Consider the following 21035-nt stretch of genomic DNA (forward strand, 5'->3'; position numbering starts at 1 on the left):
ATTTGGTTAGGAGAAGGGGAGAATACCAGAAATAGATTAAAGAAGCTTGATAAAGCAGGCTTGTTGTAGAGGAAGAATTTGAAACTCAATATTCTAAAGGAACATGACAGTCATTTGAGTAAATATATGTTCAGCGTAAGAAAAAAACTGGTAAATTATAAGAACTGGTGTGCAGAATTTAGCTTTAAATGTTCTCCTATCAAGAATGTATTGACAGTTACAATGCCTGAACCTTAATTAGGTCTTGGTTTTAAAAAAGCTACAAAAGATTTTTAAAACAATTGAGGAATTCTGAATGTGTAAGGGCATTAGATATTTTGCAATTTTTGTTATGTAGGAAACTTTCTTCTTAAGAGATGTGTTCTGAAGTATTTAGGGGTAAAGTGCCTTATGTCTAAAATTTACTTCAAAATAGTTCAAGGAGAAAAATAAAGTATATATGGAGGCTCATTGGGTGTTTAAATTTTTTTCATAATGAACTATCAAAGGTAAAGGAGATTTAATGGTATTCTTGTTAAATTAGTGAAGAGGAGCTTTCCTGACTTATTTCTGGCATTAACTTCCATTTACCTAATAATCTGAAATATATACATATATTTTTAACCCATAGCTCCAAAGAAGGGATCTTAAAAAGTAAAACACCACATGAGGATTTTCACCCAAGATGATTCCTTCTACAAGCAGTTAACAGGTAGATACCCCTGCCCTCCCTTTAGTTTCGAGCCTGGCTACTCTTGAATTTCATGCTCAGCTTGATTAAGGACAGTGAAAAAGAAACTGCCTGTCCTTTTCCAGTCTGGAGACATGTTACCAAATCATTCTCCTGGGCCTATGTTAATCCTTTAATACAAAGTTATCAGTTCCTACTGTGGAGCCATTTCAGAGAATAGCAGGTACACAAATTAGTATTCAAATAATTGTTTATTGTGTTGCTCTTTTCTTTGTTCATGTCATTATCCTCCAACACAGTGAGACTGTTGGCTAATTCAACTCGTTTTTACTGAATTTGACAGCTGGCAGCAGCAGAAACAGAAGCAGACAACCATAAACTAGTTTCCCTCAAATCGGGAGAAAAAATGCTTCCCCTGCAAAGCTAGGATACTATACCAGGTGTCCTCAAACTACGGCCCGCGGGCCACAAGCGGGCGTTTTTGCCATTTTGTTTTTTTACTTCAAAGTAAGATATGTGCAGTGTGCATAGGAATTTGTTCATAGTTTTTTTTTTAAACTATAGTCCAGCCCTCCAACGGTCTGAGGGACAGTGAACTGGCCCCCTGTTTAAAAAGTTTGAGGACCCCTGATACTATACTTTCCCCACCCCTAAAACTATTTCCTGGGAGGAGACAGTCTTAGTAATAACAAGCCTTTCAACCTGAGCCATCAGACGCGTATTTCTATAGTCAGACCTAGCTAGAAATCTCACTCTACGTCTGACAAACTCAATAGGCATAGAGGTAAAACTTAACTTAATCCAAGCTTACTGTGCTTACAATCAGATTGTATCAAATGGATAAAAGACAAAAATAAATAAATAAATAATGTCAAGCACTTCCAATATGGCATTCATTAAAGAAAACAATTTTTTAAGTTCATTAACAAAATAGGGAGTTTACTGCATCAAGTTAAAAGGATGTCTTGAGATTTTATTTTGTTGATTTTTTAATGTTATTTTGTATGTTTGTTAAATTGGACCTAGTAAGCCATACACTAGAAGTTTTCCCAATCTAGAATTAATTACAGTGTAACTTCACAAGCTTATTCCATGAAGACCACTGCTTCCCATGATTGGAAAGAAGAAAATGAGTGAAAAAAGTGTGTTGAGAGCACACCACTTCTAGAAGTCATGAAAGAGCCATTAATAGTTGATGTAGTCATCATCAAAACTCCAGCTGGCCCCACTCTTGAGGAGGAATGAATGTTCTGAAAGAGAAATTTTGTTTTAATTCTAAGAAAAGAAAAAGGGAAAAATGAAAAAAGACCCAAGTTTAATGATCAGTAGTGATAGAAAGGAAAGCCATCTCAAAGGTTTTGTTTAAAATGAAGTTAGAAAGGATTTTTCACATCTACCATATCAATATAAAGATGCATTTTCACCTAGGAAATAAACATAATCCATGCTCTATTTTCAACACGCAGTTATCCAACAACACAAGGTCATCACCTTAAACACACAAATAAACAAACAAACAGAGGCCAAAGTCTAGTATCAATTTCTATCCTACCATTCATGCCTACCTAATCTCCCAGCAAGTTAGTGCAAATCAAAGCAAGCACTTCAGTGCTGCAGGTAGTGAAGCCGGCTCCTTTCCCAAGAGAGGCCTGTAAAACAGGACAGTCACTGACAGCAGTACAATTACTGACACAGATACAGACTTTATGGACATGTTTATCTCCGCTGTAAATCCACACTCTCTCTCCACTCCGATTCACGAGTCATAAAGAAATTGCAGATAATGAAAAACTTGGGGAAATTTACAGCATGTCGGAAACCTCAGACAGCCAGAAGAAATTAAAGAGCTGACTAGGGATAAATCACACAGGTACAATTAAAACTTCCCGAATACCTCCTTCATTTCCAAACTGAGGCACAATCCAATGGAGCTGATGAAAAGTTGAGGTCATGACTCCTCCGGCTGTAATCATTTCTTAACTAACTGCATGTTAAAATTAGCCAATTCACGGTCACGTGTAAATGCTGATTTCTTGCTGCCACTTTGATTTCCTTCGCTCTCCACTAGAAGCACTCACAGAGCAATTCTGTCTAAAAACAGGCCAAATTGCAACAAACAATAAATGGAAAGGTTATGTCCCATCTCCCACAGCCATCTCTGTATGTGCAGGACATCTTTACCATTGCCACTGTGGACAGAGCATTAAAATGAGAAAGTGGAGCTACAATGGATGAATGAAATTGGAGGTTTCTTCTTCCCCAATAAATAACAATTCTGAAGGTTTCATTTGATCTCTTTTCAACATTCCAAAGGAGATTTTCAAGGACGGTTATGTTTGATACTAGAATAAGAATGACTTCTGGTAATACTTGTTTTTCTTTTTCTTTTTTTTTCTTTTTTTTTTTTTTAAATATATTTTATTGACTTTTTACAGAGAGGAAAGGAGAGGGACAGAGAGCTAGAAACATCGATGAGAGAGAAACATCGACCAGCTGCCTCCTGCACACCCCCCACTGGGGATGTGCCCGCAACCAATGTCCATGCCCTTGACCGGAATCGAACCTGGGACCCTTCAGTCCGCAGACCGACGCTCTATCCACTGAGCCAAACCGGTTTCGGCAATACTTGTTTTTCAATAGTGGACTGAGTTAGTCCCATACTGTTAGGGATCATCTCTACATGAGCTTAAAAGTGGTATGGCTTTAGCAATACTGCCTCAACTACCCAACTCTCGTTTTTCACATTCATTCAGTCACAAAGGCTACTAAAGGGAAAGACAAAACAAAAAGGAGAAAAAAAGGCAAAACAAAACAAAGACCCCAGACTTTACCAGAATGTATTAGTGCTAATTAATATACAACTCTTGTTCCAACATAGCAAATCAAAAAAATAGCAAAGATAAGAAATAATGTCTAGATAAAAAGGCTTAACAGATCAACACCACTTAAGACTAGGATGATGTGAGTTAATTATTGGGCCCTCTATTCTATAAGCTTATAAAGTCCCCAGTAAAAGAAAAAAAGGAAGATTCTATCACATGCTACACTCTTCCATTTCCCCTAATTCTTTAGATGAAATTAACAAACACAAGATCTCTCTGGAAAGCAATTTAGCAGAACACAGATTTTACCAACTAATTTCTATATAACTAAGCCAAACCAAGAGTGTCAACAAAGTTCTACACAAGTCAATACTAATCTTTGTGCATCTCTATAGAATGAACCTTCAACCAAATTAGCTCTAATATGATTTTGAAATTCTGAGCTCTGTCAAGAAATGAAGGTCAACAGGCTTTTTTAGAGATAATACTGTATAGGATGCAATTCACATAGTTGTGATTTTGTTCCTATTTGACCCCTTGATGATTTGAGGTCCATTTTACACTTCAGAGAACCCAAATGTCATTTTCATTTAATATATTAAGATTTTATTCTCCATGGAATAAAAACAATTCTAAGGAAATACTGAGAGTTTCAACCCAGACATCACTACCATAGAAAAAGTAGTTCATATCTAGCTCATGGATCTCAATTATATTCACCCATAAGCATTAGACATGGTGTCTGACCTGCTTTTACTTATAATGAAAAGTTCCTAAGTGTCAGACTGATGTCCAGTATCAAACAAGAGCTGTTTAATAGAGGCAGTTTTATTTACAAGTTCCCAAGAGAAAAATCATATTTTATCAAGTATTTGAGTGAAGCCAAGAAACATTATCTACTCTTACTAGTCTAAAAACAATGATATCCCTGAATTAAGAATTAGAAAACTTGAAGAAAAAAAAAAAGAATTAGAAAACTCGGATTCTCATCCCAGTTTTGCAAGTAACTAGGTGACTCTGGGCAAATTATTGAAGCTCTGTCAGCCTCAGTTACCTCATCTGTTCAAATGGGTATAGTAGAACAGTAGGGAGAATTAAATGGGAAAACACATTTAAAAAACACAGCAGGCTGTAATACTTTCAACAATAAAGATAAATGTAAAAAAAAGGAAACATGGCAGGTTTAAAAATGTTAGTTGCCTTTCCCTCTTCATGAGACATGATTCAGATACCTGGTTCGTTACTAATGAGCTATGTAGCGATCCTTAGGCAAGTTACCTAATATCTTTAGACCTTTGTTCCTGTATCTGTAACATTAAAGGGGTGGGACTCGATGATTTCTAAAGATTGCCTTCCAGCTCAAACACACCATGATTACCAACTCTGTCACTAAATTATTGGGTGACCCTGAGAAAGTCACTTCATTTCTTTAAACCTCTGTTTCCTTATCTTTAAATACTGAAAGATGAACCAATAGAAAAGTAGACAAGGAAAATACATACCAGGAAAATCAATAAAGAAGGACAAACAAGTGGCCACTAAACATAACTTTATGAGCAATCAAAGAAATGTATATAAAAATATTGAAATTATTTTCACCTATAAAATGGGCAAGTATTAAAAAGTTTAGCAAGCCCTAACTGGTTTGGCTCAGTGGATAGAGTGTTGGCCTGTGGACTGAAGGGTCCCAGGTTCGATTCCGGTCAAGGGCATGTACCTTGGTTGCGGGCACATCCCCAGTAGGGGGTGTGCAAGGAGGCAGCTGATCGATGTTTCTCTCTCATCGATGTTTCTAACTCTCTATCTCTCTCCCTTCCTCTCTGTAAAAAAAATCAGTAAAATATATATAAATATATTTTAAAAAGTTTAGCAATACCTAGTGTTGGCTAAGATGTAGGAATACAAGTACTTTCATTTACTGTTCTTAGAAATATAATTTGGACAAGTCTTTCTGAAGGTAACTTTGGCAATATGTATAAAAAATTTTTAATGTGCCATTCATGTTGATCTTAGAAATATAATTTGGATGCAATTGCAGCATGATTTACTTATGATAACTTAAAGTATGTTATTTATGTTACCATGTAGTGGGTTTATTTCCATTTTTAAACTAATTAATAAATATTAAAAGTTTTTTCTGTTGTAATTTCTAAAACAGTAAATATAGGTATAACCCACAAAAACAAGAGCTCTTTGAGATCACCATTAATTTGAAGTGAAAAGAAGTCCTGACACCAAAAAATATGTGAACCACTCTTCTAAGGTGATCATCCTCATTTCATAAATGAAGAATCTCGGGCTTAGAAAATTAAGTAACTTGCCTAAGTGGTAGATTGAGATAATAAAGCTGTATGACTCCAGAACCCAAGCTCTTAATCACTATACTGTCTTTTCCTATTAGCTTTTTATCATCTAGCTCCTACCTACTTATCTCCAGGTAATTGTTTTGTCCCTTACATCACATTCAGGTCATCATTTTTCTCCACTACCCAGTTACCTCAAACAGAGGTATTTCTTAAGCTATATTGTGAAAAAGCAATTCCTACAAGTTGCTCACTACAAAAGATAGTATACATCCTCTCAAACCTTTTTTTAAACCAGACAAACTTAAGCTTTCCAACCTATCAATTATAGATGATATAATTCCTCTGATCTGACCTGTTTAAGAATCTCTTCTTAAAAACAAATCTGCCCAAATGTCCACAGTAATATCAACAATTATACTAATATCCCAGTGGACATATTTTAGATCCATGAAATAGTAACTTAAAATCACTACTCTGATGTTTTACATTAGTTACAATGTATTCACTTTAAAAAATATATTTTTATTGATTTTTAGAGTGAGAAAGGGAGGGGGGAAGAAGAGGAAGAGAGAGAGAATGACTGCTAAAGACAATGACATGGGAAAATGTCATAATTGAATGTTGAGCAAAAGAAGCCCAAAACAGACTACATAATTTGTAATTCATTTACATAAATATTTAAAAAAGCAAAAATTTTTAATGATATTATAAGTAATAATAGTGCTTGCCTTTGTGGAAAGTACAAGTAGTGTCTAGGAGGGCCATGAAAGAGGCTTTGTATATCGAAAAAGTTCTATTTCTTTTTTTTTTTTAAATATATTTTATTGATTTTTTACAGAGAGGAAGGGAGAGGGAGAGAGTTAGAAACATCGATGAGAGAGAAACATCAATCAGCTGCCTCCTGCACACCCCCTACTGGGGATGTGCCCGAAACCAAGGTACATGCCCTTGACCAGAATCAAACCTGGGACCCTTGAGTCCGCAGGCCAACGCTCTATCCACTGAGGCAAACCAGTTATCGCAAAAGTTCTATTTCTTAATCTTGTTCTGGGTTGTGGTTTCATGGGAATACTGATTTTATAAAAATTCATTAAAGTATACATTATAACTTGTGTACTTTTCTTTTTATATATTATACTTAAATTTTTAAAAGTTTATTAAAGAAAATGATGGAACAGTGGAATATTTCTATATCTGAAGTCTCATTTTAGCTCTTTTTTCTTTGCATTGCATATCCAGAACTTCAACCTGTCAGATTCAACTATCCTCTCAAAAGTTTTCTTCACTATTATCCAGTCAATTTTTACATGTCTTCTCCTATAAGAGTCTATCAAATGTAACAGTCCTTCCTTTAAAAATTTCATTCCTTTTTTACTATTATATTTCTCAAATCTTTTTCAGTTATAACAAATATTAGTAGCTTTTACCAAGCTTTTAGTTTAGACTTAAAGGTTAGAGAAACTTCTCTTCTACATATCAAGAGTCATTATTTTTCCAGAGTTCCTATAGCAAAGTGCTTTGTCATCTCTATAAATTACAGGCAAAATCACCACACTTCCAGATCATATGTCTAACACAGACCAATGGAAAGAAGAAGAAAAAAGGAACTGACATTACACTTAAAAACACTCTTGATTTTGTTGAAATCTTTAGAGCATCAAAAACTAAACTAGCCCGGCTGGTGTGGGTCAGTGGTTGGGTGTTGACCCGGTGAACCAGCAGGTCAGGATTCAATTCCTGGTCAGGACACATGCCCGGGTTGCAGGCTTGATCCCCAGTAAGGGGCATGCAGGAGGCAGCCAATCAATAATTCTCTCTCATCACTGATGTTTCTCTCCCTGAAATCAATAAAAATAAATATATATTTTTAAAACCACTAAACTAATAATCAAACAAGCAATAAGAAAATCCAATTTATTTTCTTAGGAGTGGAAACAGGCATTCTTATACCCAAAGCCTGGAAAGAAACTCAATTCCTATGTACACCTATTGCAATTATTTGGTTCTCCTCTTTGTCATAACAAAACTGTATTCTGCCCTGACAGGTTTGGCTCAGTGGATAGAGTGTTGGCCTGTGGACTGAAAAGTCCCAGGTTCGATTCCAGTCAAGGGCATGTACCTTGGTTGCGGGCACATCCCCAGTGGGAGGTGTGCAGGAGGCAGCTGAGCGATGTTTCTCTCTCATTGATGTTTCTAACTCTCTACCCCTCTCCCTTCCTCTCTGTAAAAACTCAATAAAATATATTTTAAAAAACCCACTATATTGTAAGCCAAAAAGAAAAAAAAATTATTAGGTCCATTTTACCTCTCAACCAAACAGCTGCAGTTTCATTTAGGACTGACAGATACTCTAAACGGTTCTTTGCTCCTGTTGAGTAGTTAATACTGAATTCAGTTCTCCAAGTACAAGGAAGAAAGGCTGAAAACATAAAGCTTGACAAAATCTTCGCCAATGTTTGCTGATGAAAAGATGCCTCTTTCACCAACGAAATCATCTCTGCTTACCACTCCTTTTGTTCCCCAATTTCTACTTCTAGAAGATCATGCTAAGGATGGAAAACGAAGTGTCATTAACTTTCACCATGCTATTCATCACCTGCTTTAAAAGATCAATTGTTATTAATGGACCTAGTCATTTTTATTTAGAAACAGTTCATAAAAGAGTTTAAAATTTTAACTGCATAGGAAATTAAGAGTTAGATCTTTCAAGCAACTAATTTTATTTTATTTTTAGAAAGGTATAAATTTTTCTTTACTTTCAGATAGTTTTTTTCCTACTCAACAGAATAGAATGTCTTCATTGTTGACAATTGGAAAATTCAGAAAAATTTTAAGGAAAAAAAATCACTCAAGATAGTCATTGCAACATACTGGTTTATTTCCTTCCAATAATTTGCCTATGCACATGCTCTCAAAACAAAAGAAATTGCTAACTTTGTGCTCTAAATTTTTTCATTGCAATTATCCTTTCATATAAAGAGTATTTTTGTCATTAAATGCTCTTTAATGCTTTAACATGATTTTTAATGGCTACATTGTCTTCTACTGTATGGATGTACTATAATTCACTTGGTTATTCTCTAATGTTTAATTCTTTCACTATGTACATTTTTTTTTTCATCGATTTCAGAGAGGAAGGGAAAGGGAATGAGAGATAGAAACATCAATGATGAGAATCATTGCTCAGCTGCCTCCTGCACGACCCCTGCTGGGGATTGAGCCCACAACCCAGGCATGTGCCCTTGACCAGAACTGAACCTGAGACCCTTCAGTCTACAGGCCGACACTCTATCCACTGAGCCAAACCAGCCAGGGCTCTATGTACATCTTACCTGTCATATATTTTATAGAATTATGCAGAATGTTACTTTGAGCCCAACCCCATCCAAATTAATTTATGCCTTGCCTGCTTTCCTCTATTTTTGCCCTTTCCACCCCCATACCCCTCCTCCCCCGCCGCCGAAATTCAGAAGGGAATAAGACACTGCAAGCATTTTATGGTAAAATCCTCTTTGCGTATAAAGCCATTTCACAGGCAATGTTGGGTTTATCAAATAACTTGACTAATGGATAAAAGATACAAATGCTTATAGACCTTAAAGGTAATTTGAGGCTTTGTTTATGTTTTATTTCCATTATAATATATTTTTTAAGACCCAAAATACTTAAGGCTAAATTGACAATTTCTAATGATGAGAAATAACCTTGATCCCTTCAAAGTGGGATTTCTATATTTTATACTGTATTACAACCTAAATAGGATGCCATGCTAATGACTATGGTGAAATAGTATGGCAATGCAGAAAACAAAAGTAAGTTTCATTTGATATTTGAGAAATGCAACTTATAACACTTTAGGTTGCTTTTTAATCACGTTCCCTGGGGCTTTATTTTTCGGGTTAAAATCATTTAAACCTATACTTTCTTAAATTTCCAGTCCTTGTCACCAGACATGATCAAGAAACATTAAAAAAAAAAAAAGATTTCATTTTCACAAGTGAATAAACAAACATTAAAACAATCTCTTATTATAAAAACCCCGTGGCCGTGATGCCGTCACGCTGTCACGACCAAACGCCAAAAGGCACCTACTGAACATCATATGATTTCTTCATGGGAACAAGTAAGTGTTGCTCTGTTCAATTCTCATCTTCCAACGAAGGTCAACTTAAGTGCTCCTGAGAAGGAAAGGTTAGAGCAGGAAACTATTCTTATCTCTGTCCACAACTGTCTTCAAGGTGGGCGAGGCAGCAAGGCGCACGCAGGTGGGCGGGGACTTGACGCTGGGTCCCAAGTGCGCTGGGTCTGGGTCTCGTGCAATTTCGCGCAGTGGGCTTCTAGTATATCAATATTTTGCCTATCAAGTTGGCAATGACTTTATGGTGTTGGAGAGAATATAAGGCTAGGTAGTGCCTTTCTGGAAGACAATTTGACAGTATATTTCATTCTCCATGAGAGATCCCACAAATCTCCAGCTACATGTAAAATGTAGTCTTCACTCCTAGGAATTTACCCTAGTGCTGCTATAACCCAAATAGAGGGGTTAATTAAAAGGTGCATCAACAGCAAATATTTTAGGGCAATTACAGTTACTTCAAATTTAAACTTGCAAATTTTTTTTTTCCAGTTAACAAAGATTTGGTGAGTTACTACATACAAAGGCAACAATTTTCTGAATAGCTACAGGTAGGTAGTTGAATGAAAAAGTACTATTATGTAAGAAAACTATACTAAAGTAATAATCTACCGAAGAATTTAGGGACTCTACAAATCTACTTCTGAAGTTATGGATATTTTATTTCACAAATTCATTTCCCTGAGAAAAAAAATAACTATCTAAAACATTACCTGTTGTCTAGGTGATATGACTAAACTTGAAAAGAGCATTGCTATAATGCTGTTAATTACACCAATCTATACTAATGGATTTTACTTATTTCTATGAAAATTAAGGCGCCTGCCTACTAAGGGAAATGTAAGAGAATTAGATGATTTTTTTTTTTCTTTAAGCAAATCCCTCTTCCTTCTGACTTCCCTGTCATTAACCAGGCTCTAAACATAAGGGTAAAAACTCTTAATTTCAGCTTATTCCCTAAGACCTATCCAGAAAATGATATACCTGAAACATCTACTGTCAGTGCACTTCTTTCTATTCACACTGCCATCCTTCATTCAAGCCCTCAATTCTTCTTGCTGAATTCCCACAATAGCTTGCAGTCTCTGTCTCTACCATTCCCTTCCATCCTATGCACTAATGGCTCTTAAAGGTACGTGATTTCCCTACTCAAAAATCTTCAGTGATAGAATTTTTAATGACACAAATAAATGCTTACAATAGAATAAATGGGGGAAAAAGTATTTACAGGCTAAAATTACATACATAGACTTTAGTCTCAGTAATGTTAAAAAGCATGTTTGTGTATATGCATGGGCTCACATAGAAATGTAAGCGCAAATCCATACATAAAGGGAAAATGGAGGGTCAGGAAACACATCCAATGTTACCAGTAGTTATCTCTTAGTCATAACGTTAGGTTTTATTCACTTTCTTCTTTATCTTTACAATAAACAGATTTGTAGTAAAGTCTCTTAGTAAAGTGTCTCACAAGCCATATAGTGAACATATAGTTAATGTTATAGTCAGTAAGACATTCAAAAGACATTGTACATGTCCCCTATTATCTATGAATCTAACCCTTCACCTCCCTTCCCCTACCAACCCCTTCCCCCCCCAACCCCGCCCAAGTTCAAGGCCCTCCTCAATCTGGCACCTATCTCCCTCCTAGTCTTAGTCCTTACGACTCTTAATATAACCTGGGCTCCTTAAGGATCATTCAAACTGTTCCTTGAGCATAGCAGTTGTTTCAAACTCTGCTTTCATATTCATTCCACCTGGAATGTGGTCCCTTCCCACTTCCACCTATCCAGATCCTATGTGTTCTCTAAGGTCTATGCTCAATGATCCAGAAACAGAAAATACTACCATAACCATATCATTCCCTTGTTCATAGCAGACAACACTAATTGATTTCTGAATCCAGGCCCCTTCTCAAAATCCCTCAATTAAACAGACCTAGGCAATCTTTACCCATCAATCCATGTTGACACACAAAATGAAACTTAACTGCCATTCCTAAAGCAATCTAATGTAATTGCCCCCTTCTCCCCTTTGCCCAGGTCTTTGTACTCTTATAGAGTTTATCTCCTCTACCTTCTATAAAGAATCATTTACTTAATTGTCTTACCTCTTTACTGCTAGATTTTAATCTGCACAAGGGCAGTAATTTATGTCTTATTCATCTTCATAGCTCCTACAGAGCCTTGCAGGAAGCAGGCACTCAAATAGTTGCTTCATTCTTTTGCTATTATCTCATCACTCAAAATGGCTAAGTACTTGAAAGCTTTATTTTGAAACAACTAAATTCTTCTTGAGGTATTAAGTTCAAGTTTATTTTATCAATTTTAGCTAACAGTAATTCAAAATAATACATATAAAAATAAATAAAGAATATATACATCCCTATGTTCATTGTAGCATATTTACAATAGCCAAGATTTAGATGTAGCCCAAATGTCTATCATTAGATGAATGGATAAAAAAGCTGTGGTACATTTACACAATGGAATACCACTCAGCCATTAAGAAGGAAATCTTATCTTTTGTGACAGCATGGATGGACCTGGAGAATATTATGCTAAGTGACATAAGCCAGTCAGAGAAAGACAAATGCCATATGATTTCACTTACATGTGGAATCTAATGAATAAACAAACAAAATAGAAACAGACTCAAAGATACAGAAAACAGACTGACAGCTGTTAGAGGGGAGGGAGCTTGGGGGACTGGGTGAAAAAGATGAAGGGATTAAGAAAACAGAAACAACAGCAACCAAAAACACCTCATAGACACAGACAACAGTTTGATGATTACTAGAGGGAAAAGGGCAGGAGGAGGTAGAAGAGGATAAAGGAGGGAGGAAGGAGACTTGACTTTGGGAGATGAACATATAATACACAGATGATGTATTATAGAATTGTATACCTGAAACCTATATAATTTTATTAACCAACTAGAGGCCTGGTGCACAAAATTCGTGCATGGGAAGGGTCCCTAGGCCTGGCTGGCAATCAGGGCCAATTGGGGCCTTCTGGCTGCTGGCCGGGGCCTTCCTCCCCTCAGTCCACACTGCCCCCTGGTGGTCAGCACACGTCATATCGAGCAATTGAATTCCCAGTCTCCTGGTCAAACTCCCAAGGGGACACTTTGCATATTAGCCTTTTATATATATAAATGTCACCCCAATAATTCAATTAAAAAGTAAAAAATATACATTGCTTAAGAAAGGAATTGTTTGGGGGGTAAAACAATGGAGAGATTAAAAGAAAAAGAAAAAGCTAAAAATCAAGCAGGGCATCAACAAAGTCAGGCAAGTAGTCTGGTAAAGTTACAAGAATTTTTTACCAAAATCAGAAACACAGTTCAGGAGACATGTGTAGAGGAAAAAGTAGTAATATAATAAGACTCATGCTGCCATCTAGAGGTTGAAGGCTGAATAATTTTTCTCTTCAATCAGACAAGTGAGTTAATTTAACTTTTAACTAATATAGACAAAGGTAGGACTGAACACACCTTATAAAGTAAGCCAGATAAATAAATCTGATGTCAAGTCACAGTGAAGAATATTCAGGGTATAAGAGTATCAATTATTATCTCCCTGCCCTCCTTCATATTTAAAATTTTAAAAATTAAAAGAGCTAAGTGTTCATTAGAATTTTATTTGGACTTCTAAACATAAATGGCCACTTAAAAAAATCACATGCCTAGAGGGTAGAGAAGTCTACTATACCACAGGCTAGCTTGAAGCAGAAGCTTTTCTGTGGTACCACCACCAAAGAAAGTTGTATCAAATAGTTTCTGGTGCACACAACTCCATCAATGTAGATTACTGGGATGAAGTATCAAGGTTAAATGGGGAAGTCTCAATCTGTTTACAATAAAATGTTTACTTTAAAAAACTATGATGATTACATTTAGCCAAATAACAGTCCTACTGAAACTGCTAAATAAACATACAGGATTAGACTATAAATTAGCAGAAGCACTTGCATATATCAAAATAAACTAAACTTCTTAAAGCTTCTTTAGTTGGTAATATACTTCATGTGATCTAATTTACTTAATAATTTCTTAGGTAATCTTTTCTTTATAGTACCAAGGTAATTTCAAACCAGTCCAAGTAAATGAGTGTAAATTAAATTGAGATTTTTATTTGATTTATAAGATACTAGAGGCTTGATACACGAAATTTGTGCAAGGGGCTTGGCCCCCACCGCTGCAGCAGCCGCCCCTCAGCCCCCACTGCCATGGCGGCCGCCTCTGCCTCGGTGCAGCGGCCAGGGGCCTCTGCCTCACCCCCGTCACCACAGCTTCGTCCAGAAGGTCACCTGGAAGGATGTCCGGTCTAATTAGCATATTATGCTTTTATTATTATAGATGGTAATGTGTAATCAAGAATAAATGTATCAAATTCAATTCTTCTTCATTATTAAAAACAAAACAAAACACCACAACATCTAACAAAAAATAAGACATAACTTCTTTACCCTGACAAAGGGAATCTACAAAACACCCACAAACATCACACTTAGTGCTTTTCCCTAAGATTAGGAAGAAGACAAAGATGTCCACTCTTGCCGCTTCTATTCAACACTGTACCAAACTTACTAACCAGAGCAATTAGGCAAGACAATGAAATAAAATATCCAGATTGTAAATGAAGAAGTAAAACTATCTCTATTTGCAGGTAACCTAATTTGGGGTATTAAAAACCTTACATATATCTACTAAAACACAATTAGAATTAATAAATAAGTTAAGTTGCAGGATATAAAATGTTTGTACAAGCATAGCTTTTCTCTACAGAAGCAACAAGCACAAGAAAATGAAATTAAGAAAACAATTTCATTTATAACACATCAAAAAATAAAATATTTAAGGAATACATTTTTAAAATTCACAATTTTCCATGTCAGTCTGTCATGATTTTACCCTCATAAGACAAAATCAAAAATGATCAACACAAGATTTTCTTTCAGGACTTATGGATACAATTAATAAATTAAGTGCAGCCCTAACCGGTTTGGCTCAGTGGATGGAGCGTCGGCCTGTGGACTGAATGGTCCCAGGTTCAGTTCTGGTCAAGGGCATGTACCTTGGTTGCGGGCACATCCCCAGTAGGAGGTATGCAGGAGGTAGCTGATCAATTTGTGGGCACATCCCCAGTAGGAATGATCAGTGATAGAACTGATGGATGTTTCTAACTCTCTCTCCCTCTCCCTTCCTCTTATTGTAAAAAATCAATAAAATATATTTTAAAAAATAAATAAAATAAATTAAGTGCAAAATTTACACATACTTTGAAAACTACAAAATATGGTTGAAAAAAATTAAAGATATAAGTAAAGAGAATGACACACCACATTAATGAATGACCTTAATATTATTAAGATAGCAATACTCCCCAAAGTGATCTAGAGAGTCAATGCAATCCTTATCAAAATTCCAGCTGATTTCTTTTAAATAACTGACAAATTGAAATTCTTATGGAAATTCAAGGGACCCAGAAGAGCAAAAACAATCTTGAAAAAGAACAAAGCTGGAAAACTCACACATCCCAATTTCAAAAACTTGCTACAAAGCTACAGTGATCAAGATAGTGAGGTACTGCCCTAGCCAGTTTGGCTCAATGGATAGAGCAACGGCCTGAGCACTGAAAATTTGAGGGTTCAATTCCAGGTCAAGGGCACATACCTGGGTTCAGGTTTGATCCCCAGTCCCTACTGGGGCACATGCAGCAGGCAACCAATTGATGTGTCTATCTCACATGACTATTTCTCTACCTCCCTCATTCCCTCTACTATCTCTAAAATCAAAGGAAAAAATACCCTCTGGTGAGGATTTAAAAAAAAAAAAAGTAGACAAAGATCTAAATAGACAGTTTTCCAAGAAGACATACAATTGGCCAATAAGCAAATGACAACATGTGCGATATCATTAGTTTTAGACAAATGTAATTCCAAATCATGAGCTACCACTTCACATCCATTAAGATGGATATGATAATAATTTCCTTAAACAAAAAATAATAAGTATTGCCAAGGATATGAAGAAATTGGAACACTTGTACACTGCTGGTACACCCAGTATTTTAAACAGTCTGACAGTTCCTTAAAGGTCAGAGGTAGAGTTACCATATGACCCAGAAATTCCACTCCTAGTTATAAAATTCAACAGAATGAAAAGATAGACCCACATAAAAACTTGTACGTGAAGTTCATAGTAGCATTATTCACATCAGCCAAATAGTGAAAATAACTCAAATGTCCATCAACTGGTGGATAAATATGTGGATAACTAGTGAATAACTGTATTTATACAATAAAACATTCTTCAGCCAAAAAAGAAATAAAGTATTGATACATGCTACAACATAGAAGAACACTGAAAACACTATGTTAAGTGAAAGAAACTAGTCACAAAAGACCACATTTTGTATGATTTCATTTATATGAAATGTTCAGGCTAGGCAAATTCATACAGACAGATTAGGTACTGTAGAGAAATATGATTGGTTTCTGTACATGCATATTATATCCTGCACTTTATTCAACTCATTTATTAGTCCTGCTCTTATGCCTATTGAGTTTAGGGGTAGAAGGAAATGGGGAGTGACTGCTAATGGGTAGTTTCTTTTGGTAGTGATAAAAGGTTCTAAAACTGCTTGTGTTGCAAAAACTCTGAATATACTAAAAATCACTGAATTACACACTATAAAAATGTAAATTGTGGCCTGGCCGGCTTGGTCCAGTGGTTGAGTAACAACCTAGGAACCATGAGGTCAAGATTCAATTCCTGGTCAGGGCACATACTTGGGTTTGGGGCTCGATCTCCAGTGTGGGGCATGTAGGAGGCAGCCAATCAATGATTCTCTCTCATCATTGATGTTTCTCACTCTCCTTCTCCCTTCCTCTCTGAAATCAATAAAAATTTTTTTTTAAAGTGAATTGTAGGGTATATAAATTATATCTCAACAAAGCTGTTATTAAAAACAACAAAAACACCATGCACCAGAGCCCCAAGCTTTATCCTAAGTTTCAAATGACATGATCTGTTGTCATTCTATTTTAAAGTATTTTGAAGATAGCCAGTAAAACCTGCATGACTACTAAAATGTTTATAGCTTTAAGGGATTGGGGGAGGGGTTCTTAAGAGTAAAAATGGCAGAGAATCAGTAGTATTCAATAAGATTCACAATAGTCCAATGGATCTTAGGAATAAAGCAAGCTATATAATGTTGCAACTTACAAGACTAAGTAAGGACCATGCCCAGGTTATGATTGTGATGGAGTAGGGTTCAGGCATAAGATAGAACAAACCATTATCAACAAGCTGCATACTATCTTTACTATGTGTGGTTGATCATCCACTATCATAGAGGAAAAATTCCAGATATTAAAAGTCCTTCTTACTTTTCTCATCACTAAAACACACACTCAAAAATCATCCAGAAATAGAATAATTTCTACCTTTTCAGTTTTAAGTCAATGAATTTCATTAGAAAAATTCTGTCATTTCGTTTGAAGGCATCTGCAGTTGATCATTCTTTAATCAAAAAATATGCATTGCACATTTACTATATACCAGGTACTCTATGGGTTACAAAGACAGCCCATAAATATGATTCTTACTATATAGTTATAATCAATCCAAGAGATAAGATGTACCAAAAATCTCCCAAAATGGTAAAAGTGTCATACAAAATAAACTGCTCTTGAGTAATTTGGGAGACTAAAAGAGTTCACTTTTCATATCAGGTATGAAAAGGAAAAGCTGATAAAAGAGGTAAATACTGGGCAGAATAATGAAGGATGAATAAAAGTTATAATACTAGAACTAGGTCAGGGAGAACTTTCTGGGAAAAAGGAATAGCACGAAAGAATTAAGAAGATGGGCAAGTGTTCTGGGAAGAATGAGTATTTCAAATGGGAACAGTGCATGGTATTTTGGTAGGCTAGTGATTAGGCTAGGGCCAGAGTATAGAGCAAGCATGTCAAACTCAAAGGCTAATGCGGGCCAAATAAACAAGGTTTAAATTTATGTGGGCCGCAAAAAAACAAAACCTTCAATTTTCATAGAAACGTAGGTTTATTTCAATAGAGACATGCTCAATACAAAGGGCTGGAATAAATGAATAATCGTTAACATAAAATAATAGAACATTTTAATAAAAATTAATATTTTTTTCTTGGACATTAACTTATCAGACACTGAATAACTGCACAAAATAAGCATAATGCAAATAACCCTATTTTTCTTGTTCTCCGAAAGCGAAATATTTCCTGCTGCGCACACCAAACAAGTCAGTGCAAGACTGATGACATGGCAATCGGCTGCTAAAATATTTGCTGCTAGTATTAGTGGAGAGAAATGGTGCGCCTGTGCGTAAGGCGCATAAGGGAAATGAATGCAACACGATTGCAGTAATCAGTCATCAGCGAACGTTGTAGTTCGTTATTAATAACTAGTGGCCCGGTGCACGAATCCGTGTACATTGAAAGGAAATTAATTAGAAGAAATATTTTAATATCACTATTCACCCTTTCTCTGTAATAGAAGTGTCAACCAAATTTACGATCGACAGTGACAGACAGATCGAAACACACACGTGCAACTGGCACCAACAAGAGCTTTATATGTATCACGCATGCGCGAATCAACTTAGCCTTTTATATATCCTATCTAATAAAGAGGGAATATGCCAATTGACCATCACACCCTCACAAAGATGATGGCGCCCACAGCCAATAAGAAGGGAATATGCTAATTGACTGCCATGCCCTCAAAAAATGGCGGTGCCCACAAGATGGTGGCGCCTAGTTCCCTCAGCCCCGCCAGGGTGGCAGGCATGTGGCATGGCCAGGCCCACCCCCAGGAGGGTCTGGCCGCTCCACACACTTACCTCCAGAGTCCCCCAGGCTCCTCAGCCGCCCAGGGCCAGCCCGAGGCGCAGGCAAGCCTCAGATGACAGCTTCCCAGCCGCCCAGGGCCGGCCTGAGGCACAGGCAAGCCTAGGATGGTGGCTACCCAGCTTCCCAGGGCCGCCCGAGGCTCAGGTAACCAGGGCCGGCCAAGGCTTGCGCTGCCGGCAGTGGCAGCAACAGAGGTGTGATGGGGTCATTGCCTTTCCCTGATCGCTGGGTCGCCTCCCGCCCCTGAGGGCTCCCAGACTGTGAGAGGGGGCAGGCCAGGCTGAGGGACCCCCCCCCCCCTCCAGTGCATGAATTTTCATGCACCAGGCCTCTAGTATAGAATAAACTTGCTTAATTAGACCTCTTTCTGATTTAGCTAAACTTTTTCCAGCCCAGTGAAGCACCTCAACTTCTCTTTCAGGTAATTGTCAGCAACACAGCAGTAAATATCAACATGAAGCTGATTATTATTGTAGATCACGCAGGGAGAACAAAGGGTAAAATATTTAACTGCAGCAGTGTTTGACTATATTCTGTGTAGTGAGAAAACCTGAAGTCATTTTCAGGATCCACCATTTCTTACTTCTTTTCAGTTGGGTCAAGTTTCTAAGCTTTCTAAATCTCCATTTTCCAGCTAATGAAAAGAAAATGGGATTCCACTGAGTCTCCTATCTACCTACTCCAGGACTTCTGTAAGGATCAAATGAGATGAGGCATTGTAAAACACTTTACAGACATTTGGTTAAAGTGTAAAATATTTCCACCTGGCTATAAAGCAAGTCGTGTTCCTGGGCTGAAGAAACTGCAAGAGGCTAGTTGCTAGGGAGAGGGGAAGCTGGGCATTGCCACATGATGACATTACCCTGACAGATACTTAGCATATTAGCCTTTTATATATATAGATAATGTATAAAAGAATATTGTAAAAATTAAGTCACGGAATTTTTATTAAAATTTTTCTTACATACCATTATATTGGCTGGGCCGCAAAAATATGCATTGTGGGCCACATGCGGCCTGTGGCCCGCATGTTTAACATGCTTGGTATAGAGGATTTTGAATGCCATGCAAAGGAATCTGAATTTTATCATATGGGTAATGAAGTACTGCTAATGACTTATGAGCAAAGGACAAACTGAAGAAATGATACTTCAGAAAAATTAATCTGGTAGTGGCAAACAAGAGAGACTGGGATGAGGTAGTTGAGAGGCAGGCAGACCAATAAGAAGTGACTACAACAGTTCCAGTACAAAACAGAAAGGACGCTGAGCTCAGATGAAAGTAACAGAAATGGAATTCTTTATACAGTAAGGCAGTTTACAATTTTTTGTATTTCTATATATATCATGAGAATTTCATATAAATTAACTGCCCAAATCAAGCCAAGAGGCCCCTATACAAAAAAATTATTGCATTCCCAAATCTGCACACCAAAAGGGTTATGAGACATAATCATGTACCAAATCAAAGGGCAGGGTTTGCCTTTCAAAAGACACAATCTAGTTATTATCAGCCCAAGAAGGTTCACATTATTTCTATACTAACATTTAACAATGCTCTAGAGAAGTGACAATCATGTTTTAAGGACAAATATTTTTTGCATCTTTTTTCTTTCCATCATCTTTATCAGTGCAGATATTTGCATGAAAACAGGATAACTGCTCCTGGGGGATTCATCAGTTCCTATTGCTTATTTTTCATCCATGTCATCCTCTCAATTAATGTAGAAAAGAGGATTGAGACATCGAAATACCAGATTAGGGCATCAAGTAAATGTCAACCTCTAGAGTAGATGAATAATCTATAAGGACAAAAAAAAAAATCTTGTTTTTATGCAAATACACTATACACAATAAAACAAAGAGAGTCTATACCCAAGAAGTCTGATCCATATCAATGTAATTCTTTCCAAGTCTAAATATAAAATCAATATTCTAAATATGTCAACTAATTCCTTATGATCAAAGCAAATGACAATCGGTTGCAAATCACTGCTACAGAAGAGACTGAATTTTGAACTAGAAAATAATTTTGAAAACTCTCAGCTGTGCTCATGGGACTTATCTGGCAGAAATGAGCATTTCTGTTGCATAGTTTTGGTTCAGTGCATAAGGTGGCTGATTAGTTGACTTTAAATCTCCCCACCTACAAAGCCTTAAGTTTTAGAAATACCCTTAACAGTAATAATGATTTTAACTGTGTGAATTA

At 36.6% G+C, this 21035-nt stretch overlaps 1 protein-coding gene and 1 non-coding gene across 4 annotated transcripts in view; both read right to left on the minus strand.

Annotated features, from left to right (window-relative positions):
* Window positions 1–21035, minus strand: part of LIN52 (lin-52 DREAM MuvB core complex component) — an 88406-nt gene that overhangs the window by 51947 nt on the left and 15424 nt on the right. Inside the window, exon 6 of one of the 3 annotated variants that reach the window (XM_054715926.1) lies at window positions 14067–14243. The exons of 1 other annotated variant lie outside the window; for it this stretch is intronic. In XM_054715926.1, the coding sequence (XP_054571901.1) occupies window positions 14074–14243 (170 nt within the window). In that variant the 3' untranslated portion in view covers window positions 14067–14073. Of the gene's footprint in view, window positions 1–14066; window positions 14244–20103; window positions 20629–21035 lie in introns of those variants that run through there. One more of the 3 variants, XM_028141407.2, reaches the window with a different exon arrangement.
* LOC114230712 (small nucleolar RNA SNORA69) lies at window positions 14817–14933 on the minus strand. The gene has a single exon (XR_003616674.2). It is a non-coding gene; the product is annotated as a small nucleolar RNA SNORA69 (small nucleolar RNA).

Source organism: Eptesicus fuscus, chromosome 5 (genome assembly GCF_027574615.1).
Source record: "Eptesicus fuscus isolate TK198812 chromosome 5, DD_ASM_mEF_20220401, whole genome shotgun sequence".
NCBI lineage: Eukaryota > Metazoa > Chordata > Mammalia > Chiroptera > Vespertilionidae > Eptesicus > Eptesicus fuscus.